The sequence below is a fragment of the Botrytis fragariae genome (assembly GCF_013461495.1).
Source record: "Botrytis fragariae strain BVB16 chromosome Unknown tig00000006, whole genome shotgun sequence".
Taxonomy (NCBI): domain Eukaryota; kingdom Fungi; phylum Ascomycota; class Leotiomycetes; order Helotiales; family Sclerotiniaceae; genus Botrytis; species Botrytis fragariae.
This window is the reverse complement of record NW_023500988.1, coordinates 3416191-3436045: the sequence shown is the minus strand read 5'-3', so window position 1 is coordinate 3436045 and position 19855 is coordinate 3416191. Positions and strand designations below refer to the sequence as shown.

Sequence of the window (19855 nt, the reverse complement as noted above, 5' to 3'; positions counted from 1 at the left end):
GTAATTGTAGATCCTTCCGAGAAAAATTATTGTATTTTGACCAGCTACTGTCCTTAAAATATTTTCGTGTCGTGATTTACTAGCAGACGAATTTGCGATTCAGGGCTTTCCTCTTCCAAACAAGCATGGAGCATCCTAATGCATAGGTAGTATGGCGAGCCGCTTAATTAATGGGAAAATTGTATCTCGTGTATCATGATGAATCGAGCAATCGCAGCGTTGAATGAAAGGGAAGGAAGATGAGGATGCCAATGCCAAATTATGAGTTCCTTGATCGTCCGTAAAGAGCATTCAGCTGGGACTTTGACTGAATGTATCATGAAATGAATAAGGCGTTGCAGATACGATCTGGCACATTGAGGAATCGAAGGATCATGCTGAGTACTTCATGGCATGTTCGTTAAGTGGTGGCTTGGTGTTTGGTTGGTATTGGTGTTTGGGTTTGATTTGAGATTCTAGCGTCAGTAAGCGGTAAGCGACGGCCCATGTTGCAAGCAAGGCAAAGCAATCATTGAACCTCGACAAATCTTGATAAATTCGTATCGGATCTTACATCTTTACGATCGATGATACCACAAATGCTTGACCCGATGAGAACATTTTCCTATTTTACCGTGCCAGATCTGCAAGCTAGGCTTCAGATTGTTGAGCTCTCTTTCACTTCGATATTTTACTAAACACATCCTCTAGTGCATTCGGGCATGTCAAGTTCGAACGTATCAAAGTATTCTCGATCAAGTATTATGACACATCAAATGGAAATAGATTCTAGAGAGGCCTCCAAGAATGAAGCCCGATAGCTCTGGCCATTCTTTGGTGAATGTACCTTCTCGTATGTGGTTGACTCAATGGAATTTTGGGATGATTAAGTATGGTTCACAGGGAATCTTCCTCCGGTCCCAATTTTGCACATAAAATTCAAAGACTGACAACTTGCTTTTCTAGTGCTGCCTAAAAGCTCCTCCAAGCCAAGTTTTAAAACCTCCACTTGCTGTTTTCGCTTTACGAAGTACCCGTGGTTGTGGTCAAGATCCTCATTCGAGTAAATATGCGGTCCAGTACACGAAATGTTAGAGACCTGTAAGTGATCATCTACATTTATTTTGTTGTGGGCACAAGTCTTATGGGTTACGCCAAGGCTCTCGGCCATTAAATTAGCAATATTTCCCCAGTACAATCTTCAACTCCCCACATTTATATTGGATTCGGGGCTCTTGCCGCGCGTATCATTATCATACAATACCACGAAAACGGCTTGTCAGACTGTTGATTGTCATTTTATTTTTAGATCTCTTTCACAGCTTTTGGTAAATGATTCAAGAAATTTGCAGCTGGACCCTGAAAACACAATCATTTTCATCCTTTATACCAAAAAAAAAAAAAACATCGACGACTCTTCATTCTTACTCTGCATAAGGAATTAAAATATCCTCCGGTTCATGTCTACTCAATTACAAAAGCAATTAAGGTAAATCTTTTATGGAATATGAATTACATACATCGTGGTAACAAATTGGGACGGCCTCGTGGATTGAGACGCAAGTGCCTAAACTAGAAGAGGAAATGAAGACGGTACCGATATGATTTGTGGACCATGCTACTTGCGAAACATCGAATCCTATTTCTTAGAATATGCGCCAAGTGGCCATGGATCGAAATCCTTTCGAGCATGCATTATCACTATCCATGAATATTATTATGAGTTGCTCAGCTCCCCCGCATGTTCAGTACCCCTTTCGACATGAGGAAATTTCAATCATGCTGTCCTATATCAAAGCAAGATCAAAGGACTTGAACTTCTCCGAGTCCGAAGACTTATCGCGAATACTCGAGTGTGATTATGGAAAGCAATGACTATAGAATTCTGGGAGCCCCTCTTTACCCCGCTGTCGAGACTGATATCGAACATTCCTTGGATGAACTGAAAGAAGGATTTAGTCTTAACACGTGCGATTTCGAGTCTAGTAATGGCATTGACAACCTGAGTTGGGGGAAAGCAGTGTGAGTTTGCGCATATGATAACACTCACATCATACATATGATTGTGATATATATCTTTGTCCATCCGTGGGAGTAAAGATGTCAGAACTGACATGTTACCATACCCTAGCTTCTGGATATTCTCTTCATCGATCTCAATATATGCAAATAAGCTTCTGTTGTTACAGAGAGGGTTTCGTAAGTTTGTTGAGAACAACAATTATGCTTACTGGCGCTGATCCAATGACAGATTACCGTATGACAGCATTCATTCATTGTCGGGCAAGAACTAATCATCATCCAGCTCTCACAATTTCTACATTCTACTTCGGCCTGTGGTTGCTTACATTTATCATCACATCACGCTATGAATCTCGGATCAATGTTCAGTCTACTACGAAAGGCTTCCAACGAACTCAATCATGGTTCTGGATGATACCTGCCTCCTTAACCTCCGCAGTTGCTTTACCGTTGCTGATGGAGGCGCTCATGCATATGTCAAGTCTCCCTGTCTTGATTATGCTCTTCGTGGGTAAATACTACTAAACAGTTGCCACAAAGCTAACAAGTTGCAGCCACTGGTTCACCTGATAGAATCTCTCACTCTCTTCATTTGCTTTTCGCAATCGCGTTCTTCCAAGCGCCTATCTCTCGAAACACTCGGCATCGCAGTATTCACAACCTTAATCCTTTACAATGAGTATCGTCTCACAATTCCAGGAGTCATTTGTGGTGTTGGAGCTTTCACTATGACTGGCCTCTCTAGAGCTCTTTTCGTTATGGCATCTTACAAGATGAATGATCATGGAGATCAGACATTACCATCTTATCATGGTTACATCTTGATGACTACAACTTTTGGGCTCCTCATAAGTGGCTCTCTAGCCTATGCTCAGGAGCGTAATATATTAGAGTTCTATTCGGAATTAGGCACTCTAGCTCTGTTTTTCATCTCCTCTGTAACCATGGTTGCTGCAGCATTTTTCGGCACCAGTGTTCTCGTATACACCCCAAGTTCTTTCTCGGCTGGGAAGCATCTGGACGCCACAACACCCTTTACCATTTCAGATGTCGTCGTATCCGGATTTTCTAGCATTATTGTCTTGCTAATATCATTGACACTTGGGCCGACATCTGTGGTATCTTGGATCCAATTCACCTCCTATTTTCTAGCGATATATTGCCTCATTGGGTATTCCAAAATTGACATTTTCTTCGAGAACATTCTGGGACACATTCAATGCCATCTCCACTACCGATTATTCAACACAGCCCCAAGTCCAACTCCCCAAAGAATACCTGTGTTTGTATTAAAGATCTCGCTTACTACCTTGGCTATAATTGCTTTATATGCATTATCCCTTTCTCAAATATTCGGATTACAACCCGGCCCCACCTCCTCGATGGACAATTTGTTTACGCCAGTGTCGTCGTCCTTTGATATTGTCATTAGCGCTTACAAGGAAACACCTGAGTCGATCGCACGGATGTTAAAGGCTATAAAATCAACACCATACTTATCCTCACATAATACACGTGTTCTTATATACACTAAAGACCCCACCGTATCATTGTCAATGTTGAAGAACTCCACAGGTGCTGACATTGTTGAACGCCTTCCCAATCTTGGTCGAGAAGGAGGAACGTACCTCAGTCATATCGTTACTCATTGGAATGATTTGGCAGCACAAACTATGTTTATTCAAGCTCATGCTCATAATATCCGGGAGCTCATACCACGAATTGATTCATACCTAGTACCGCAAACGGGGATGTTGAGTCTTGGATTTTCTGAATCCACTTGTTATTGTAACAACTGTGGTGACCGATTTGGATGGACTGACGACTGGGCTATGATCCCGAGTCTGTACGAAAGTATCTACGGATCCAGTTGCACCGACTCCACCAAAATCCTTTTGTCGTACAAGGGACAATTTATCGCATCAGCTAGACGTATCCGCGGAATTAGTCGAGGCATATATGAGAATCTGTTGTCTACGATAACTAGTGAGAGTGGATGGAGTCATGACTCAAGGTTTGTGAAAGAAAATGATTCGCCTGACAATCCTTCATTCGGATTCGCCGTCGAGAGAATGTGGGGTTTGCTCATGCAATGTGCGAATGACGATCGGGTTTCAACGAAGTGTCCTTCTTTGCTGAGTGGAATGACGACTGGAGGTGATTTTGGAGACTGCCAATGCTTAGATTCGCAATAGAAATACGATTGGCCGGTTTTGGAATTCCAGGACGGATTGAGTTGGATTGGTACATGGACTTTGGCGCAGGTCCAGGCTTATATCTGTTTACCATTGGCATTTGCAGCGTGGAGTTATGGCTTGGATATACCACAATAGATTTACTGTAGATCAGAAGCTTACTCCGTAGAAGCTTTAGGCAAATTCGTTTTTCCTTCCCACTCGGGCCAACTGCAATTTGGCTATTTGCAGTAATACCTCGGCCAAGATTATCCTTGGCAAGTGAGATTCATGAACTCATCGATCAGCTAGCCACTAATGTTCTTAGTCGCTGTCAGCTGAATGACACGTACGAACTCCATCTAGATACTCAGGTTTGCATAGCATTATTGGTTTCGTTGGGTGAATTCGATTGCGTATCTATAAGAAGAAGGAAACCATTGAAGACTTGGACTTTGGTACTCTTTGTTTTCGTAGCAGGTGTAGAATAAATCATGACGGATACAAAAACTATCCAGGTACCCCATCTGGGAGGAATAGATGTAGGGTATGTTGGAATAATCTTCCTTGCTTGCATTCTTTTTATACGTCACGCAGAATTAAAACTGATGTTAGAATCACAGCTATCAAATGCCCAGGACCTACGATCCATCAAAACCGACTCTTATTCTTGTTAATTCATTTACAACATCATCAGAACTTTATCGCCAACAATTCGAGAATGAAGAACTTAATAGAGCAATGAACCTCCTAGCTATTGAGCCATTGGGTCATGGACGAACGAGAACCAAAAATGAGAATTGGACTTAGTGTGTTTTGATTTTCTTGTCGTGCATTTATCTCTTTCCCTCTTCCCCTCTGTATCTTTGGATATCTTTACGTCGCAGTACCAATGTATTGCGAGACGAAGACTAATACTTGTCAAGCTGGGACACGGCAATAGCAAATGTACAGACAATGGACGCTCTCTCTATTGAGAATGCTTTTGTTCTTGGTACCTCACAAGGTGGTTGGTTGACCATTCGTATGGCTCTCTTCGCACCCAACCGGATACAAGGTGTCATTCCTCTGGGAACTTCCATGGACTATGAGTCCGAAAGAACACGCTCTCTTGGTTGTTGGAACGCTTCAGCCGCACTAAGTCAAATTATCAGACAAAGCACAGCCGATCCCAAATTGTTGACTGAGGATTTCGAGCCAGATGATGAATATTGCAATCTTCTGGTTAACATAGGATTCAATGATTGTTCTTATGATATCCGAGAATTTTGGATAAGAACAATCAAAGAAACATACCGCGGGGACGAAGGTAGGAGAAGAATTAGAATGGCAGCCATAAATCTCAGGGAGCGCGACGGATTGCATGGCCGCTTGTCAGATGTGCGATGTCCAATTCTTTGGTTACATGGAACTTCAGATGCCGTGTACAGTCTATCAAATGCCAAAGAAGAGATCAAGTTATTTGTTAATGCTGCCAGTAAGAAGCTAGTCACTGTGGAGGGAGGCGCCCATTTCTTGAGTGCAACGCATCCGAATGAGGTGGGAAGGGCTTTAGTTGAATTTGTCGAGAGACACAGGAATTGGAAATTGGAAAATTGAACCGTCATTGTGGTTTTCTGTGATTTATGGCTTTTTACTTGTGTTTTAGAATTTGGTCAAACTTATGGCCTGCTTGTTGTTGGAAGAATGAAGATGTCACAATAACAAGCTCTGGAAGCGATGAGATATCGATATTAGTTCATCACCTTAGAGATGGTCCTCAGAGTTTCAGTCTTTCGTGTTTAGGAGGGGCTTAGACATGCTGACTGCCCAAAATATGTCAGCATCAATTCAGTGACATTGCGTTAACGCGGGTTTGATGAGGCAAATAAAACGTATATACACCAACAAATGAGACTTTCTCAAATTTTGAGAAGAGCGATGCAAAAAGGCCCTACACTCAGGCTCGTTTGCCAGACCATGGGAGAAATTTAATCAGAAACGGAAGCGAGACGTTGAAATTAAAGAATATCGGAAGTGACCCGTTTTCACAGAAGTTTGTGCAAGATATGTTATGGGAAGGACAGCCAACAGTCTTGGCTTTACAAAAAAAACACGACTGCTACATAAGGAGAGAGCGGCAAAGTCTCGATACGAATTAAGAAGATGACTAAGGGGATGGCGGTTGATTTGGAAGCTTTGCGGGCATAGAGAGAATCTGTACCGAAAACTCTGGGGGACCCGACTTTAAAGCACCACGCAGATTGACACTCAAAGACCTGCGTGCGATCCGAAAATACTAGACTCGACGGACTGAAGATAGTGTGAACAATTTTGGAAAGTATTAGGGTTCAAGGAGAGCTTCCGCTATGACTCTCATATTCATTCATTGAACTTCTTTGTAAGAGAACAAAGACGTCCACAAAGCACATTTTGCATATTTCTTCTTGGTATTCTGCCAAGTATTCGTCTTGACATAAGGCTTTGTGCGATAACAACAGCTACTCAATCAGGTATTGACCTACCGCACTGCCAACGGTATCCCTAAAGCATGCAGGGTGGAAACCACTTCATGAACTTCGCGGCGGTTGGGGTTCCATAATGCCAAAGTTCAACAATTGTCCAGTCGGCCCACTTGAAACCTCCACGAACATGTTCCATTTGGCTGGTATATATCTCAATACGTGAAGGATTCCGTTTCGATACAAATTTCTGCGAGATCATAAATGAGTTTCATATTGCACACAAACGAGCCCGGGAACTTTCAGAATGTTATATATACCTTTCAAAGCCAATTGCACATCTGCCATTATATCTTAATCCGCACACCTTTTCGCAAAGTTTCCTTTCAATAATGGACATCAATAGCAAACTCTGCTCACTTTCTTGACAAAGTTTCGACATTCAATTGTAAAACTGTATGCAGTAAAACATACACATTGAGATTATAGCGTTGGCTGGAGCCTTGCGAAAGTAATCTAGAGCCAGCCAGCCTTAATCTGTCACCGTCCGGCAGAATTATCAAGAATCTCACATGCTTTTCTTCCCCTGTCCATCCTCTTCGACCAAAAAATCAACTTCTCTGATCCCATATAATCATAATACCGTCGACAGTGAAAGACAGTTACGAAACTTAGAGCAGCACGGAAGTAAACTCTGATAAATCGAGTATACACCTTCGGTAGCTCTGTACCCATACGACTTGATCATAACACATCCTATTATTTCGGATATGGGCATGACCATTCTTCGATTCTAGAGTAGAGTTATTTTGGCAGGGCTTCACACCGCTTAATCTTCATTCCTTCACCTACAGGATTCAATTCCAGTCCTTGTTACCCTACGAGGCTTAAGACCCTTCACAGACTCTAGAGGGACTGCTGCCCTCGATACTTGCTAGGTAGATATTCTTGATATTTTGGCACAGGTACTTGGTAGAGTCGCGATATTTGAATTCACTCGCAGTAAAGTTGTCGTCTTCAATATCACTTCTGGCCGGAGCACTACACGCGTCAAGTTGACCCGATCAATCATCAATTGATTCTAAGTTTCTGGTCAAGTACATTGGATTCTAGTGTAAATTCTTTTTTCCAACGAAAACCCCTCGTAGTTCTACGACTTCACAGTGTGTTTTCTGCAACTCGGTAAGATTTTCGACATCGTTTTCCCTGGCCATCTCTCCCAAATCATCCTGAGGCCACAATACTCAATTGGTACGACTTTTCTCTCAGTTGTGATCTCCCAGTGGAGCCGAGGACCAGGTAGTAGTACGAGTTATTTCCCTCAAGATCAATAGCCCATATCACATAATTTAATCCTGGAACTTCCCACAAGCTTTATCTTCGAAGCTGTAGTGGCCCATTTATAACTCGCAATTTACTCAACTACGATCGAACTCACCAACCGAGCAATAGTTTCTTGATAGACGATTGGCTTTAAAGCCAATGAAGATCATCTTCAGCCAAGGTCAACATTAATGTTCCTCGGAATGAACCTTGATTTGGCGGATACTGATTTGTTGTGAGATTGACTGACGTTTTTCTGCATGAATTTTGTGCATTTTGGCATCACCAAGATGGAAACCAAGTGGTCTGCTTGAATTCTTTTGACGATGTTTGGGGAACAGAATACTACCCCGTGTAAAGTCTCCGAAGCATCCACTTGTTATACAAATTCTCCGAGCTGTTAGATCATGGCAGTTGGTTTCACGCATAATTGCACCTCGTGGCTAACGTTTATAGGAAGGTGATATGCTACTGTAGATCTCGAGAAAATTTAGGGTCATTCTTTCCCATGACCCAAAATGATCAAATCAAACCCCAAGATTATTACATTGCGTCAGGTGTCTACTTCAAGCATTCAACCGCAACGAAACACGTTGCTGATGGCGGCGATTAACGCAGAATCAAGTAGAAGATGGTTGAGAAAGGATTTACATTTGCGATTCACGAAATCCAGATACTCGGAGCCCCTAAAACTGGAAGGTAGCATGGTTATAGTTTATCAACTTCTGTTGTCATAATTATGATACTCACCATCTTGATACTCGGCGGGCTACCTAGGAATTTGTCGTTTTTTTCTCGCTTCCTTTGTTATTAGCCAGAGAAATCGTATTCTATCATGTTTCATCTCCAAACCCCGACATAAATTCAGCTAGTGCCTCAGTCACGAGATGGTTCTTTGTGGAATATCAGAATACCGCCAAGCCCATAAAACTCTGTAGGACTATTTCTAACACATTTCACCATAAACTAGACGGGTTTACAAGCTTTAAGCGACCGTTTGTGAAAACGATGTCCATCTCACGCTATGTGGGTCGATTTGGAATGCTTGGCCTCACATTAAGATTGGTTTTATCACAATTATTTGAGAGTACATGTTGATCACAAAATCATTGTTACATTCTGCAAGCTCTCAAAATAAATTCTGGTAGCAAAAATTTCTTCTTGCTTCGCTGGTTGATATATAGGTATGCTCAGTTTGATCGTTTCGAAAGCATCCGCTACCACCACGACCCGCGTTCCCACAAATCCGGCGAGAATCATCAATTACAAAAAGACGTGTCTTGGTTCCATCAGATTGCCATTTTTGAACGATAGTCAGAGAGCTTTTTTCATCTCAATCAATCCGATAAATTATTGAGGCACAGATACGCCCGTCAATTGACACCCGTAGGTTTCAAATGAACGAATGTTCAAATACAACTTCGAATCAAAATGCCTACATCGCTGCAGCATACCCTGGCAGTGGAATTTTTGAGGCAGAGTCCGGCATCCGCTTCTAAATCTGTTATTCGTTTAGCGTCTTTCGCTCTTGAAACTAGCTAAACCACCACGCTACACATGATGAGGCTTGAGCGCTTCATGCTCCTAGAAATCTTTTGCTAACCTTTTGACCTATTCATCTTTAAGTTATTTTGGTCTGTTCAATCAGTTTCAACATGAGGAATGAATACCGTACTTTCTTGTCAACCCTATCAGGTCCTCGGATTTCGCTGCCCCGCCACCCCCTCAAAAGACGATACCCAAGAATTTGTGATTTGTTACATGGTTTTCATTGACATCCGGGTTACTATAGTACAAAACTGGGTGATACCAGGTATTTATTGAACCCTACCCGGGATCTTATGGTGAGCGAAGGAATATAGTGATCTGCGCTCTAGGCGTGGTACATCTGTACGTTTTTCTGTTATGTGTTATGGCACTAGTCATCCGACTCTGGAACTCCGCGTTATAACAATATTCAGTGTATACTTTGGTTTCACCCAACCCTCCGTTGTGCGACTTTCCTGGGATAAATGAAGCCCAATTTTTTGATATAGTTATTGATCGTCATACCACTCAATTTCCATTACTAGCATAATATTCTGGGGTATCGAAACATCTCGACGTTCGATGTATAAATCCTCACAGAACCGGTTTGATTGCTACACTGCATAATGACTTTGGTATTATAACCCCTCCTCCCCGCTGTCTTACTTCCTTCGTTATTCTTTTCAAATATAGGTTGCATTGTTTCTATGGTCTTTCCCTTGCACTATTGTGAGAAGTCCAGTTGTGTGGAGTCGTACCATCTTGTCTGGTAATCTCTAGATTACATATCAGTTGGAACCATCTAAGCTATATCAATCATCATGGCATCGAGAAGCCCAGCTAGAGATTACTTGGTCTCTATGATCGGTGAACTAGTTGGAACTTTTCTGTTCCTCTTCTTCGCATTTGCCGCAGCACAAACGGCGAACCAACCTAACGGAATTGAGCCTCTTACACCCAACGCGACTGATACATCAAAACTCTTATATATTGCCCTTGCATTTGGTGCTAGTCTTGCAGCAAACGTTTGGGTTTTCTTTCGTGTCAGTGGGGGGCAGTTTAACCCGGCCGTCACTCTCGCACTCGTGCTTATTGGGGCAGTGTCTCCTACGAAAGCATTGATACTTATACCTGCTCAACTTGTCGGTGGAAGTTTGGCTGCTGCAGCAGTCAAAGGCATCATACCGGGTGATAACATACTTTTCGCAGTATCACTTGGACCAGGCGTTACGGATGGTAAGCATGAACAATCCAGGGAAGCGAAAGACACTTTACTAATTCGATCCGGATAAAGTGCAAGGCGTATTCATGGAACTCCTTTTAACATTTATGCTCGTATTTACAATCCTCATGCTCGTTGCCGAAAAGACAAAGTCTACATTTGTCGCACCTATTGGTATTGGATTTTCACTTTTTATTGGCCACCTAGTCGGTATCTTTTGGACAGGAGCAGGAATTAATCCTGCCCGAGCATTCTCACCAGCCCTTGTTCAAGCTTCATTTCCTGCTTATCATTGGATTTACTGGCTTGGTCCTGCTCTGGGAGCTTCTCTTGCCGCAGGATTGTACTTGGGACTGAAAGCAATGAATTATGAATTAGTTGGCGGGGATGCGGATAAAGAAAAACGGGAGGAAGGCTTAACCATGCAGCAAGCAGACCTTATTATTGAAACTCTTCGCGGATTACCCAGGGCGATACAAGGATCTGGAGCTTTAGGACAATTTGAAGGTACAACTAAAGGCCAAAGATCTCCCACAGATTTGGAGAGGGGGTTCGATGGTAGAAGCTTGATGGATGATCCAAACATTCGGAAGAGTCGATTTGGATCTCCTGATTCTATAGATTCACCAACCCAGATTTAGGTAACTTCTTCAACGACAATTCTACATGTGATTCATTTTGAACGGAAGAAGACAATTTTGATCGACAATTTCCAGAACAAAAGAGATGGATCTGGCTAGTGAGTGGATAATGGATGGGGGGAGAGCAGGGGCAATATGAGAATAGGCACGCAGTACAGCAGACGATTTTTCGGTAATGATGATAACGATTTATTCACGATTTTCATTTTAAAAGGGAATTTGGGACCAATGAATTGGACAATAGGCATTTGTCGGGGAGTTTTATTTCACAAGCACGAAATTACATTTGTCGGAGGTATTCACACCATAGGCTGCGTTCAGATAAAGACTTCGAACGGCTTTCGATATTACGCTCATTTTAATTGTAATAATTTTACCTCCCAATGATCCTTTCTCTTCGTGCTTAGACTTCGCAACAATAACCTTAAAATAAAATCCCTCAGCCTTAAATCATCGAGACACCGATTTCAAACTCATCTGGTCTTTGAAACCGTTTCGGAGCAAAACAAAAAATAATTAAGTGATGCTAGGGTCCACTAGCTCTGACGGACGTGCGAGTTAAGTCGCTGTCTGATGTTATGCATTATTAAATCAGGCTTTCCGACAACGCCACTCGGACGCACCATGGCCAATAAGGGTTACAAATCAAAGTTAGTCATTCTAGAGCTTTGGTGCTTTCATTGTAGACTGTGGGGGGCCTAGACACGTCTTGAAGGATGTGCTCTATTGTCGCTGATCGTTTGGAAATTATGTTCAGTGACATTGCCCGTACGATAAGCCACTATGGGGATGACGATACGATAATAATAAAGCTTTTGGTTACGGATCTGCCGACGTGTATTTTATATAGCTCAGGTTGCTTCACGCAACCTCGAAACAGTAGTCATTGAATCTGCCTCCAAGTACAAGTTAGAACAAATGGTCCCAGGTTCCAGAATCGAGTGGGTGCTGAACATTTGAGATAAAGGTTTTACATTGTATCTATATTGATATTATATATTGGCAGCATTTCCGTTCTCATCTGAGCTGTTGACTGGCTGGTCCAAACCGACAAATTTACCCTCTTCAACCTTGGCAAATAGATCGTCAAACCTGTCAAGGGCGACTTGATAACAATCAAAACCATAAATCTTCTTTTGAACATCAGCATCTGCCCATTTATCTGGAACTGCTCCCCCTTTTTGTTTCAATGCAGCGAATTGCTTATCTCTCTCTGCCTTCGCGGCTCCATCACCCAAATGTAGAGCTCGTCCAGATTGTGCAGCGAGCTCAACGAGGGTTTCGGCTCGTTCTTTTCTAACACTCTCGTAAACGAGTAAAGATTTGTTGATATCTGATGGGCTGTTTGAAGGACATTTGGAAAATACAGCGCCTAACACGGCAGCATCTTCAATTGCTTGGGCGGCACCTTGAGCTAAATGGGGAAGAGTTGGATGGCAGGCATCCCCAACTAATGCAATGGATCCGCGGACCCAAGTCGGAAGAGGGCTGTGGACACGAAGTTTCCATTCACATACCTCACCATCAGGAACAAGATTCAACATACGTTGGACTTTAGGGCAAAAGTCTGAGAAAATATCCAACATAGCGCTCTTGTCACCTTTGGTAGTATAAGTAGCGGAAGGAGCGGCAGCAAAATTTGTGTCTGGTTGGACTGTGGAGAGGTTATAGATTTGTTTGCTTGAGACTGGGTAGGCGATGATATGTCTTTTCTCTCCAATCCATCTTGTGACCTTATCTCCATTGATAAGTTCTAAAAGTTCAGGGTCGTTCTCCATCTCCTCACGCTTTAGCATAATTCTATATGCTGCCTGGTTCGTGTCTGTAATGTGTGCGTTATGGTTCAATTCAGATAGAATCTTTGATCTAACAATCGATTTAATACCGTCTGATGCGAGAATGACGTCTGCTTCGACAGTATAGGGTTCTCCGTGACGCGGCTTGACCTTGAGGAGTGGCTTGGGGCCAAATGACTCAACAGCTTCGGCTGCAACAGAGAAATAAAATTTGATGCCGCTCTCTTTCTTACAAGCCTCATACATAGAGCCAGCAAGATTGGATCGGTGACCAACCATATGGGGGTATTCATAGGTTTCTCTGATGTACAAAAGATCCACGTGAGCAAGCTCTTTATCAGAATCGCCCTCTGTTTCTTGATCAGTAAGATTCTTTTGTAGGAAAATGTGGGTAAGGTAAGGTGTGGTAACGCATGGTTTAAAAATAATTCTCAAAATTGGGCGAGAGGGTAAGAGAACAACTGAACGTACGTCTAATACTGGTTTCTTTCAAGTCAACAGCTTCGGCCTCGATCTCCTTCCAACAGCCCAGCCTATCCAATATTCTGGCCATATTTGGTGCCAATTGAATTCCAGCACCGACGAAACCTAAATTCGATGCTGTCTCGAAAACTTCGATATTTGTGAAGCCCTCTTTGGCTAGAGACAATGCGGTTGACAGCCCACCCATGCCTTGTAACTGTAAGTATATGAACTCGAGAGAAAAGAAGCGAAGAATCTTACCAGCCCCAATAATCACAATGTGTGATGCTCTATCCATGGTGGCGGTTTCCTGGAACTTTCTGAATCGAAGTGGAAGTTTGTTTGATGAGTTGAATGATATCGTATTATGTGGTATGTAGAGGTTATGGGATGTTGGTTTGGGACCCAAAGTCAGAGTGTATGGCTCTATATAAGACAGAAATATCCTTCGATTCTTCAAGTCTTTTCATATATTAGTCCATCATTCGTAGTACGTACGCACACGGAGTGCCCCACGATCCCCACAACTCGTGACACGAATGAAAAGTGGAAAAAGTCATAGCCACCCGGCTTCTTGATACGGGATGGGGGAGAACAAGGAGGCTGAATGAGGGAAACATTAATTATATAAGAGACTAGAGAGGGGTGGAATTGAAAACCGGCATTAATTAAGCTTTGGTTGGATTGGCAACGTTTTATGATTGGTAAAGTACGAGTGAAGTGGTCAAAATTGTCTTATTGTAGGTGGGGCAAAAAGCCTTTTTGAAGTCGGGACCGAATGAGATCCAAGTCCATTTTACATCGACCTACGGTACTGGCCGACCCCGCACACGTGATTTCTCTCCAGCTGGGAAAAGTGTAGGAATGTACTTGCTATGTTAAGGATAAGAGAGATAATATTGCTGGGTGGTTAGGTAGCAGCATATTGATAAGTCTTATTCTCATTTGCTATCAGATTTGACTGTTGCGATATATACTGACATCATCCTCAATCGCCGACGGCATAATGACGCTTCTAGTAGGGTCCATCCGCCAATAATGGACTCTTTTTTGGTGAATGATAAAAATGTGCGGTTTCTTTCTACTCTCTTGGAAAGAAATTGTGACGACCTCAAGTAGACTTCAATCTCTTAACTACAACGAGTAATTGAGTGTATTGTCTCACATTTCCAGCTCAAGTTAGAAACGATCGAGTCCGTTCCCAAATGAAGAATGCTTGATTGACAATATTCTCACATAATAGGTTATTCCATGTGAATTTCACTAAGCTCTATTCACTTCCGGTACTTTCCCTAGTGATTCCCTCAGCTGTTGCATAGCGACACAATATCTGTCGGCACAAATTGCTTCAAATTTTTCAATAAAGTTCGCAACGAAACCCAGTCCAAATCTCCATGACTTGACTGCATAGGCTGTCCACTATACAATACTCTTGCAAAATGACCATCAATAGCCAGGCTGGTAAAGTTCTGAAGTTTCCAAATCTCCACAGCAATGTTACTCCCCATTCCAGGCCATCTCAGAGCATTGATACCCAGAGCGCCTGCCACGGGGCCAATATCCCCGTCATGAACAAATGTGTGACTATACTTTCCTCCTTTGATTGTCCCGTTTGCAACACTTTCCAGTCTTGACACTATCTCTCCAATAAATATTCCCTCTACGACTTGGATGTATTCTTGAACATATGGATTTGCCCTCCAGTAATAATTCCACTCCCAGTCTCCAGCTCTGAAAACCTCATTTGCCATCTCTTGAGTTACGCAGTTTGAAGCATTGGTCGGAGAGCAAGGAAGCAAATAACCATTGCAAAGTCGAGCTTGGAAATTATCTGCGAAATGGTCCATTGTCCCTTGCCATGCACTAGAGTCTGCGTTGAACATATTTCCAAGTGTAGTACGTAGAGCTGATGTAGCCGTCAGGTGAGCTTGCCATTCAGTAGTTGACTGAATTTTAGCTAGTGTCGAAGCAATGGTGGAGCAAGAGTACCCTGCATTAACTGTGTCGAGTGAACTTGCTTGTTGATGAAGAGAAATTGATCCTTGATACTTGGGCCATATTCCACGTAGTACCCCTCCAGCACTCTGTTGCGTTAAAGGTGATTCCGAGGAGCGAAAGTAAGTCTGTTCCAACGATGGAGTCGTGGGGAAAAGACTCAATTTACCGGTGGCGCCATACACACCTGAAAGATCCCGGCCGTGCTGATAGCCATCTAACAGGCCACCAATTGTGAGTTGTGGATATTGGCAAGTTCCCGAGATATAATTGCTCAAAAAAGGGTTGTGTGCATCTGTATATGTGCTAGCATATACTGGAATGGGCTGTTCCAAGGTGGTATCGTGAGGTCCAGCATACAGATATGGAAAAATATCTGAGCAATTGAACGGCACGGTCTAAATAAAGTCAGCAGGTTCACCGACGTCGACGCGATATCAATTGACCTCTCCACTGGGTAAGACATTATACATAGTCCTCCTCTGATGTCTTTGTAAATACTCCAGATAGACGAGCTCCGCCTTGACACTTCCATTGGCTACAGGTGAAGGAAGTCGATATTCTTGTACTCTTGGATGGGGCATCGAGCAGTAATCGTATGTGCCATATGTTATGTTTGAAGTCGTAGACTTCCCAGGAGCCGAATAAATACCACCATACGATCCAAGTGAAGTATTAGTAATGTATGAAGTGTCATTGAGGCCGATTGGGTAAAAACTTTCGAGAGCAGATAAAGCAATCGATCCCTGTGATCCCGCCAGCAATGTGAAGAGAGTAAATCTACCGGCGAACATGTTGTGAAATTTTGCTGACAGTATCAAGAACCCTGAGGCAAAGCCAATTGTGTAGAAAAACAGCCTCCACTTCCACTTGGTTATTGGTTTCTGGGAGTGAACCTCCATTTAAACATATATATGCGGTGACAGTACAAGGATGAAAACCCGAAAAATGGTAAAGTTTCATTGCAAACTCAGACCGAATGGTTTTCCCTTCCGTTAGAACACCAATCAAAGTGGGTGTTTCGACACATGTGTTTCTCGCAGAACCCCACGTGGGAGTCAGCAAGGAGAGGGCGACTGCCTTCGAACAAAGGTGCTTCTTTCCCGGCAAAACTAATAAGATTCATACGAGTTGATACATTCAGTGATATATTGTCGTCTCTTTACTTTGTACAAAATACTTCGTACCCAAATATGAACTAGAATACCTAGTTAACCTTTCCATACCTTGTAAGGGTTAGTGTGAGCACTGCGAATCCGTACTCCGTAGTGATCCGTCGTGATCCCGCTTTGTTAGCATCGAAAGTCTCAATGAACAATATTGGAATCGTTTTTATAGGTGTGAAAGGAGTATAGACTAATGCTAATGATTTAAGATCACATATCAATCCACTAAATTCGCATCACAAGAATTGAGCCCGGCAAACTAGGTATTTATCCGACCCTCCGTTTCGACGATCGCTTTGCTAGAATCCACCTAGATCTCACACTCGCGTCAAAAGGAAACTACCATCCCATCGAATCTCCAAGCACATATTTAAAGGGGTGTACTAAAAAATCGAGCACATTTGGAACCGGTGTCATAAAGCAAAAATCTTACCCTAATTCATTGTACAACGGTAACATATATTCGCCCCATACAGAGCACAATCTCAGCTCATTCTCTATCAATTTCTGGATTAAACCTCAATTCTGAAGCTTAATCACTACGCGTGGCCAAATCTTCCCATCAAAACACCGCCAAGTGTACAATTACAATCGCCATGCTCGTTGCTGTTACCAACTTTTTAATCGCTTTGGCAATATCATATGGAACCCATGCTTCCCCAATATCACGTCAAGTCAACGAGTCAGATGTTTCACTGCAAGAATTTGCTCTTCAGAAGCTCCTTACAGATGCATCTCCGATATTTGGGAACTATGCAGACAATCAATTGAATACCTCGACATGGATGAGCCAACATGCTGATTCCACAAAGCTCGTACACATGAATATACCAGGGACTCATGATACCGCAACTTGGAACTATTCCCTCGCCACTCAGTCTGCGCTATCTGGTGTCACATCTCTAGGAAATCAAGTCCCTAATCCACCAGAGTATTATCGCTGCCAAAATAATTCTATTGCAGATATGCTCGACGCGGGAATACGAGCATTTGACTTGAGATTTGCCTTGGACGTTACCAACACCTCGATTGTATTTTGGCATAGTCAAGCTCTTCTATCGCAGACTGCAACTTTGGATGATGTACTCTTTGGTTATTTTCATTGGCTTGATAATCATCCCTCTGAAGTAGTCTTGCTTAGCCTTCAGTATGAAGGTAGCACGACGGAATACGGAAGAAATGATGAAGAAGCACAACTCAAGTTGTTCAGTGTTCTCACATCACCAGCAGCAACAAAGTATTTTTTACAGACAAAAAATGAATTGGGAACTCTTGGTGACGCGCGAGGCAAAGTTATTCTTCTTCGCCGCTTCGATCTCGACCAATTGACAGACGCTTACGAAAATGCTTTACCTGGCCTTCATTTCTCCCCCGCTCTTTGGATCGATAATTCCCCTGATATTGAAATCATTTACAATACAGCGAACAATTATACAGCATATATCGAGGATAATTATGAGCCTCAAACTCCAGCTCAGTCAAATGCAACGGTCAATATTCAATTGAAGTACAACGTCACTACGACACATCTCTTGAAGGCAGCGGATAAATCTCTAGCACCTGATAGTTTATGGTGGACTTGGGCCAGTGGAGGGAAGATCTCAGATGGTTTGTTTCCTGAGACAATGGCTATTGGAAACGGGACAGAATATACACCAGCTGGGGGTGTAAATCAAAACCTGATGACATTTTTAAAGGGGATGAATGGAAAGAGGGTGGGGATTGTTATATTTGACTTTTTTGAGACGCCGGGAAATTTGGTCGAGACTTTACTGAGTCTCTAAGAATAGTTTTCATTTCTTGGAACTTATCATAATACTAATAGCTAATCAACCACATCATTTGACCTTCTTCTCTGAGGATGATTGTACGGAACTGAGTTGTGCCAAGTTGATCATTTTACATCCTCTGAATGATGTCCAATTGTATCATAATCGATTTCTTCAATTTTATACTTTACCTGGTCACTATCTAGTCACTTATTAACCTCTCGTCAATTTCTCTTCTTCACCTGGAATCACTGTCAATAAGTACGCCTAATATTTTGACAAAGGAGGGGGCAGGTTTACCCCGCACTTCGCTTCAAAGCCCCGAACGCCCCTGAATTACAGGCTTCCACGATTGCCGTTTAACCAATCTTACCTACGGGTTTGAGAGACTGTATATAATACCTTTGCAAAATGAAGTGCGCAACAATGTGAGCATAGTGCTGTGCGCTACATTGATATATTTCTTTCCATGAAAATACTTTTTTGCTCCCTTCTTTGAGTCTAGATGATGTATGGATGCTGGATCATAGCTTACGGTGCAAAACTTCAGATTCAAATGCAGCATATTGAAATTTAATTTGCTTTTTGTCGATTCTTGCGAAGTAATATGGCGGCGTCGTTGAGGTGAGTTTTCAAACACTCAATTTTATGGATTTCGTTGCATATCTTTCAATCGTAAAGACTTGTGGAACACAAAAAAATAAGGACGGGTAGAGTAGACTGGTCATTGCCTTATGATTTGCTTAGTTGGTGCTCTTTATGGACCTCAATTCAACTCGAAGTTGATGTGTCGAACCCCTTCCCTTATTACAAACACCTCAGATCTATGCGCTTCTCGAATGTGATTTCACAATTCCGAGTCTTGCTGTTAGGACTCGCTCCCGGCCACCGTTACCCATAAAAGCTTCACCATTTCCATTACCGCCACCCCATTCCGGAAGTCCTTCCTGTCCCTACGTATTGTAACTCAACATGCGGTATCTACGCTATCACAGTCAAACTCCACACACTGGATGAAGTTCTTACTTTCAAAGCATACACTTCTATCGTCTTCGAGCGTGTGGGCAAGATAGAGTCCAAAGCGATAGTAGTGATCTTCTAGAGCCGCTTTCTTAACTTGCAAATGGGTCTAGAAAACCCTCGACTGTAGAAGTCTGGAAAGGCTTCTTGTGAGATCTTGTAAAGTTCAAATTCAATATCGAAAAGGAAGCCAGAAAACCTACGTTATTATTCATCACTTCCTTTTAAGATCTATTCGTACTAGCAGTTTCACCCTCTTCCCTCTTTCTTTTTTGTATTCACCCGTGGTCCAAGAAGTCCCGCAGTTCAAGTCATATA

General features: G+C 42.5%; 6 protein-coding genes across 6 annotated transcripts; 4 read left to right on the top strand and 2 right to left on the bottom strand.

The window, feature by feature from the left end:
- Positions 1-1840: 1840 nt before the first annotated feature.
- Positions 1841-4196, top strand: Bfra_002200 (uncharacterized protein; the record flags this gene model as incomplete). The annotated part of the gene is made up of 4 exons (XM_037332622.1): positions 1841-2001; positions 2111-2178; positions 2231-2508; positions 2556-4196. 4 exons carry the CDS (start codon positions 1841-1843, stop codon positions 4194-4196), a joined length of 2148 nt encoding a protein of 715 aa, XP_037196776.1.
- Positions 4197-4669: 473 nt separating this feature from the next.
- Bfra_002199 (putative alpha beta hydrolase protein) lies at positions 4670-5774 on the top strand (the record flags this gene model as incomplete). The annotated part of the gene is made up of 3 exons (XM_037332621.1): positions 4670-4722; positions 4799-4984; positions 5102-5774. The coding sequence occupies 3 exons, from the start codon at positions 4670-4672 to the stop codon at positions 5772-5774; spliced, it is 912 nt and encodes a 303-aa protein (XP_037196775.1).
- Positions 5775-10287: 4513 nt separating this feature from the next.
- Positions 10288-11329, top strand: Bfra_002198 (putative aquaporin protein; the record flags this gene model as incomplete). Its single annotated transcript, XM_037332620.1, has 2 exons — positions 10288-10702; positions 10761-11329. The coding sequence occupies 2 exons, from the start codon at positions 10288-10290 to the stop codon at positions 11327-11329; spliced, it is 984 nt and encodes a 327-aa protein (XP_037196774.1).
- Positions 11330-12321: 992 nt separating this feature from the next.
- Bfra_002197 (putative salicylate hydroxylase protein) lies at positions 12322-13885 on the bottom strand (the record flags this gene model as incomplete). The annotated part of the gene is made up of 3 exons (XM_037332619.1): positions 12322-13475; positions 13597-13797; positions 13849-13885. The coding sequence occupies 3 exons, from the start codon at positions 13883-13885 to the stop codon at positions 12322-12324; spliced, it is 1392 nt and encodes a 463-aa protein (XP_037196773.1).
- A 1006-nt stretch (positions 13886-14891) lies between these two features.
- Positions 14892-16376, bottom strand: Bfra_002196 (putative histidine acid protein; the record flags this gene model as incomplete). The annotated part of the gene is made up of 2 exons (XM_037332618.1): positions 14892-15980; positions 16029-16376. The coding sequence occupies 2 exons, from the start codon at positions 16374-16376 to the stop codon at positions 14892-14894; spliced, it is 1437 nt and encodes a 478-aa protein (XP_037196772.1).
- A 968-nt stretch (positions 16377-17344) lies between these two features.
- On the top strand, positions 17345-18532 carry Bfra_002195 (putative plc-like phosphodiesterase protein; the record flags this gene model as incomplete). The annotated part of the gene is made up of 1 exon (XM_037332617.1): positions 17345-18532. One exon carries the CDS (start codon positions 17345-17347, stop codon positions 18530-18532), a length of 1188 nt encoding a protein of 395 aa, XP_037196771.1.
- Positions 18533-19855: the final 1323 nt, after the last annotated feature.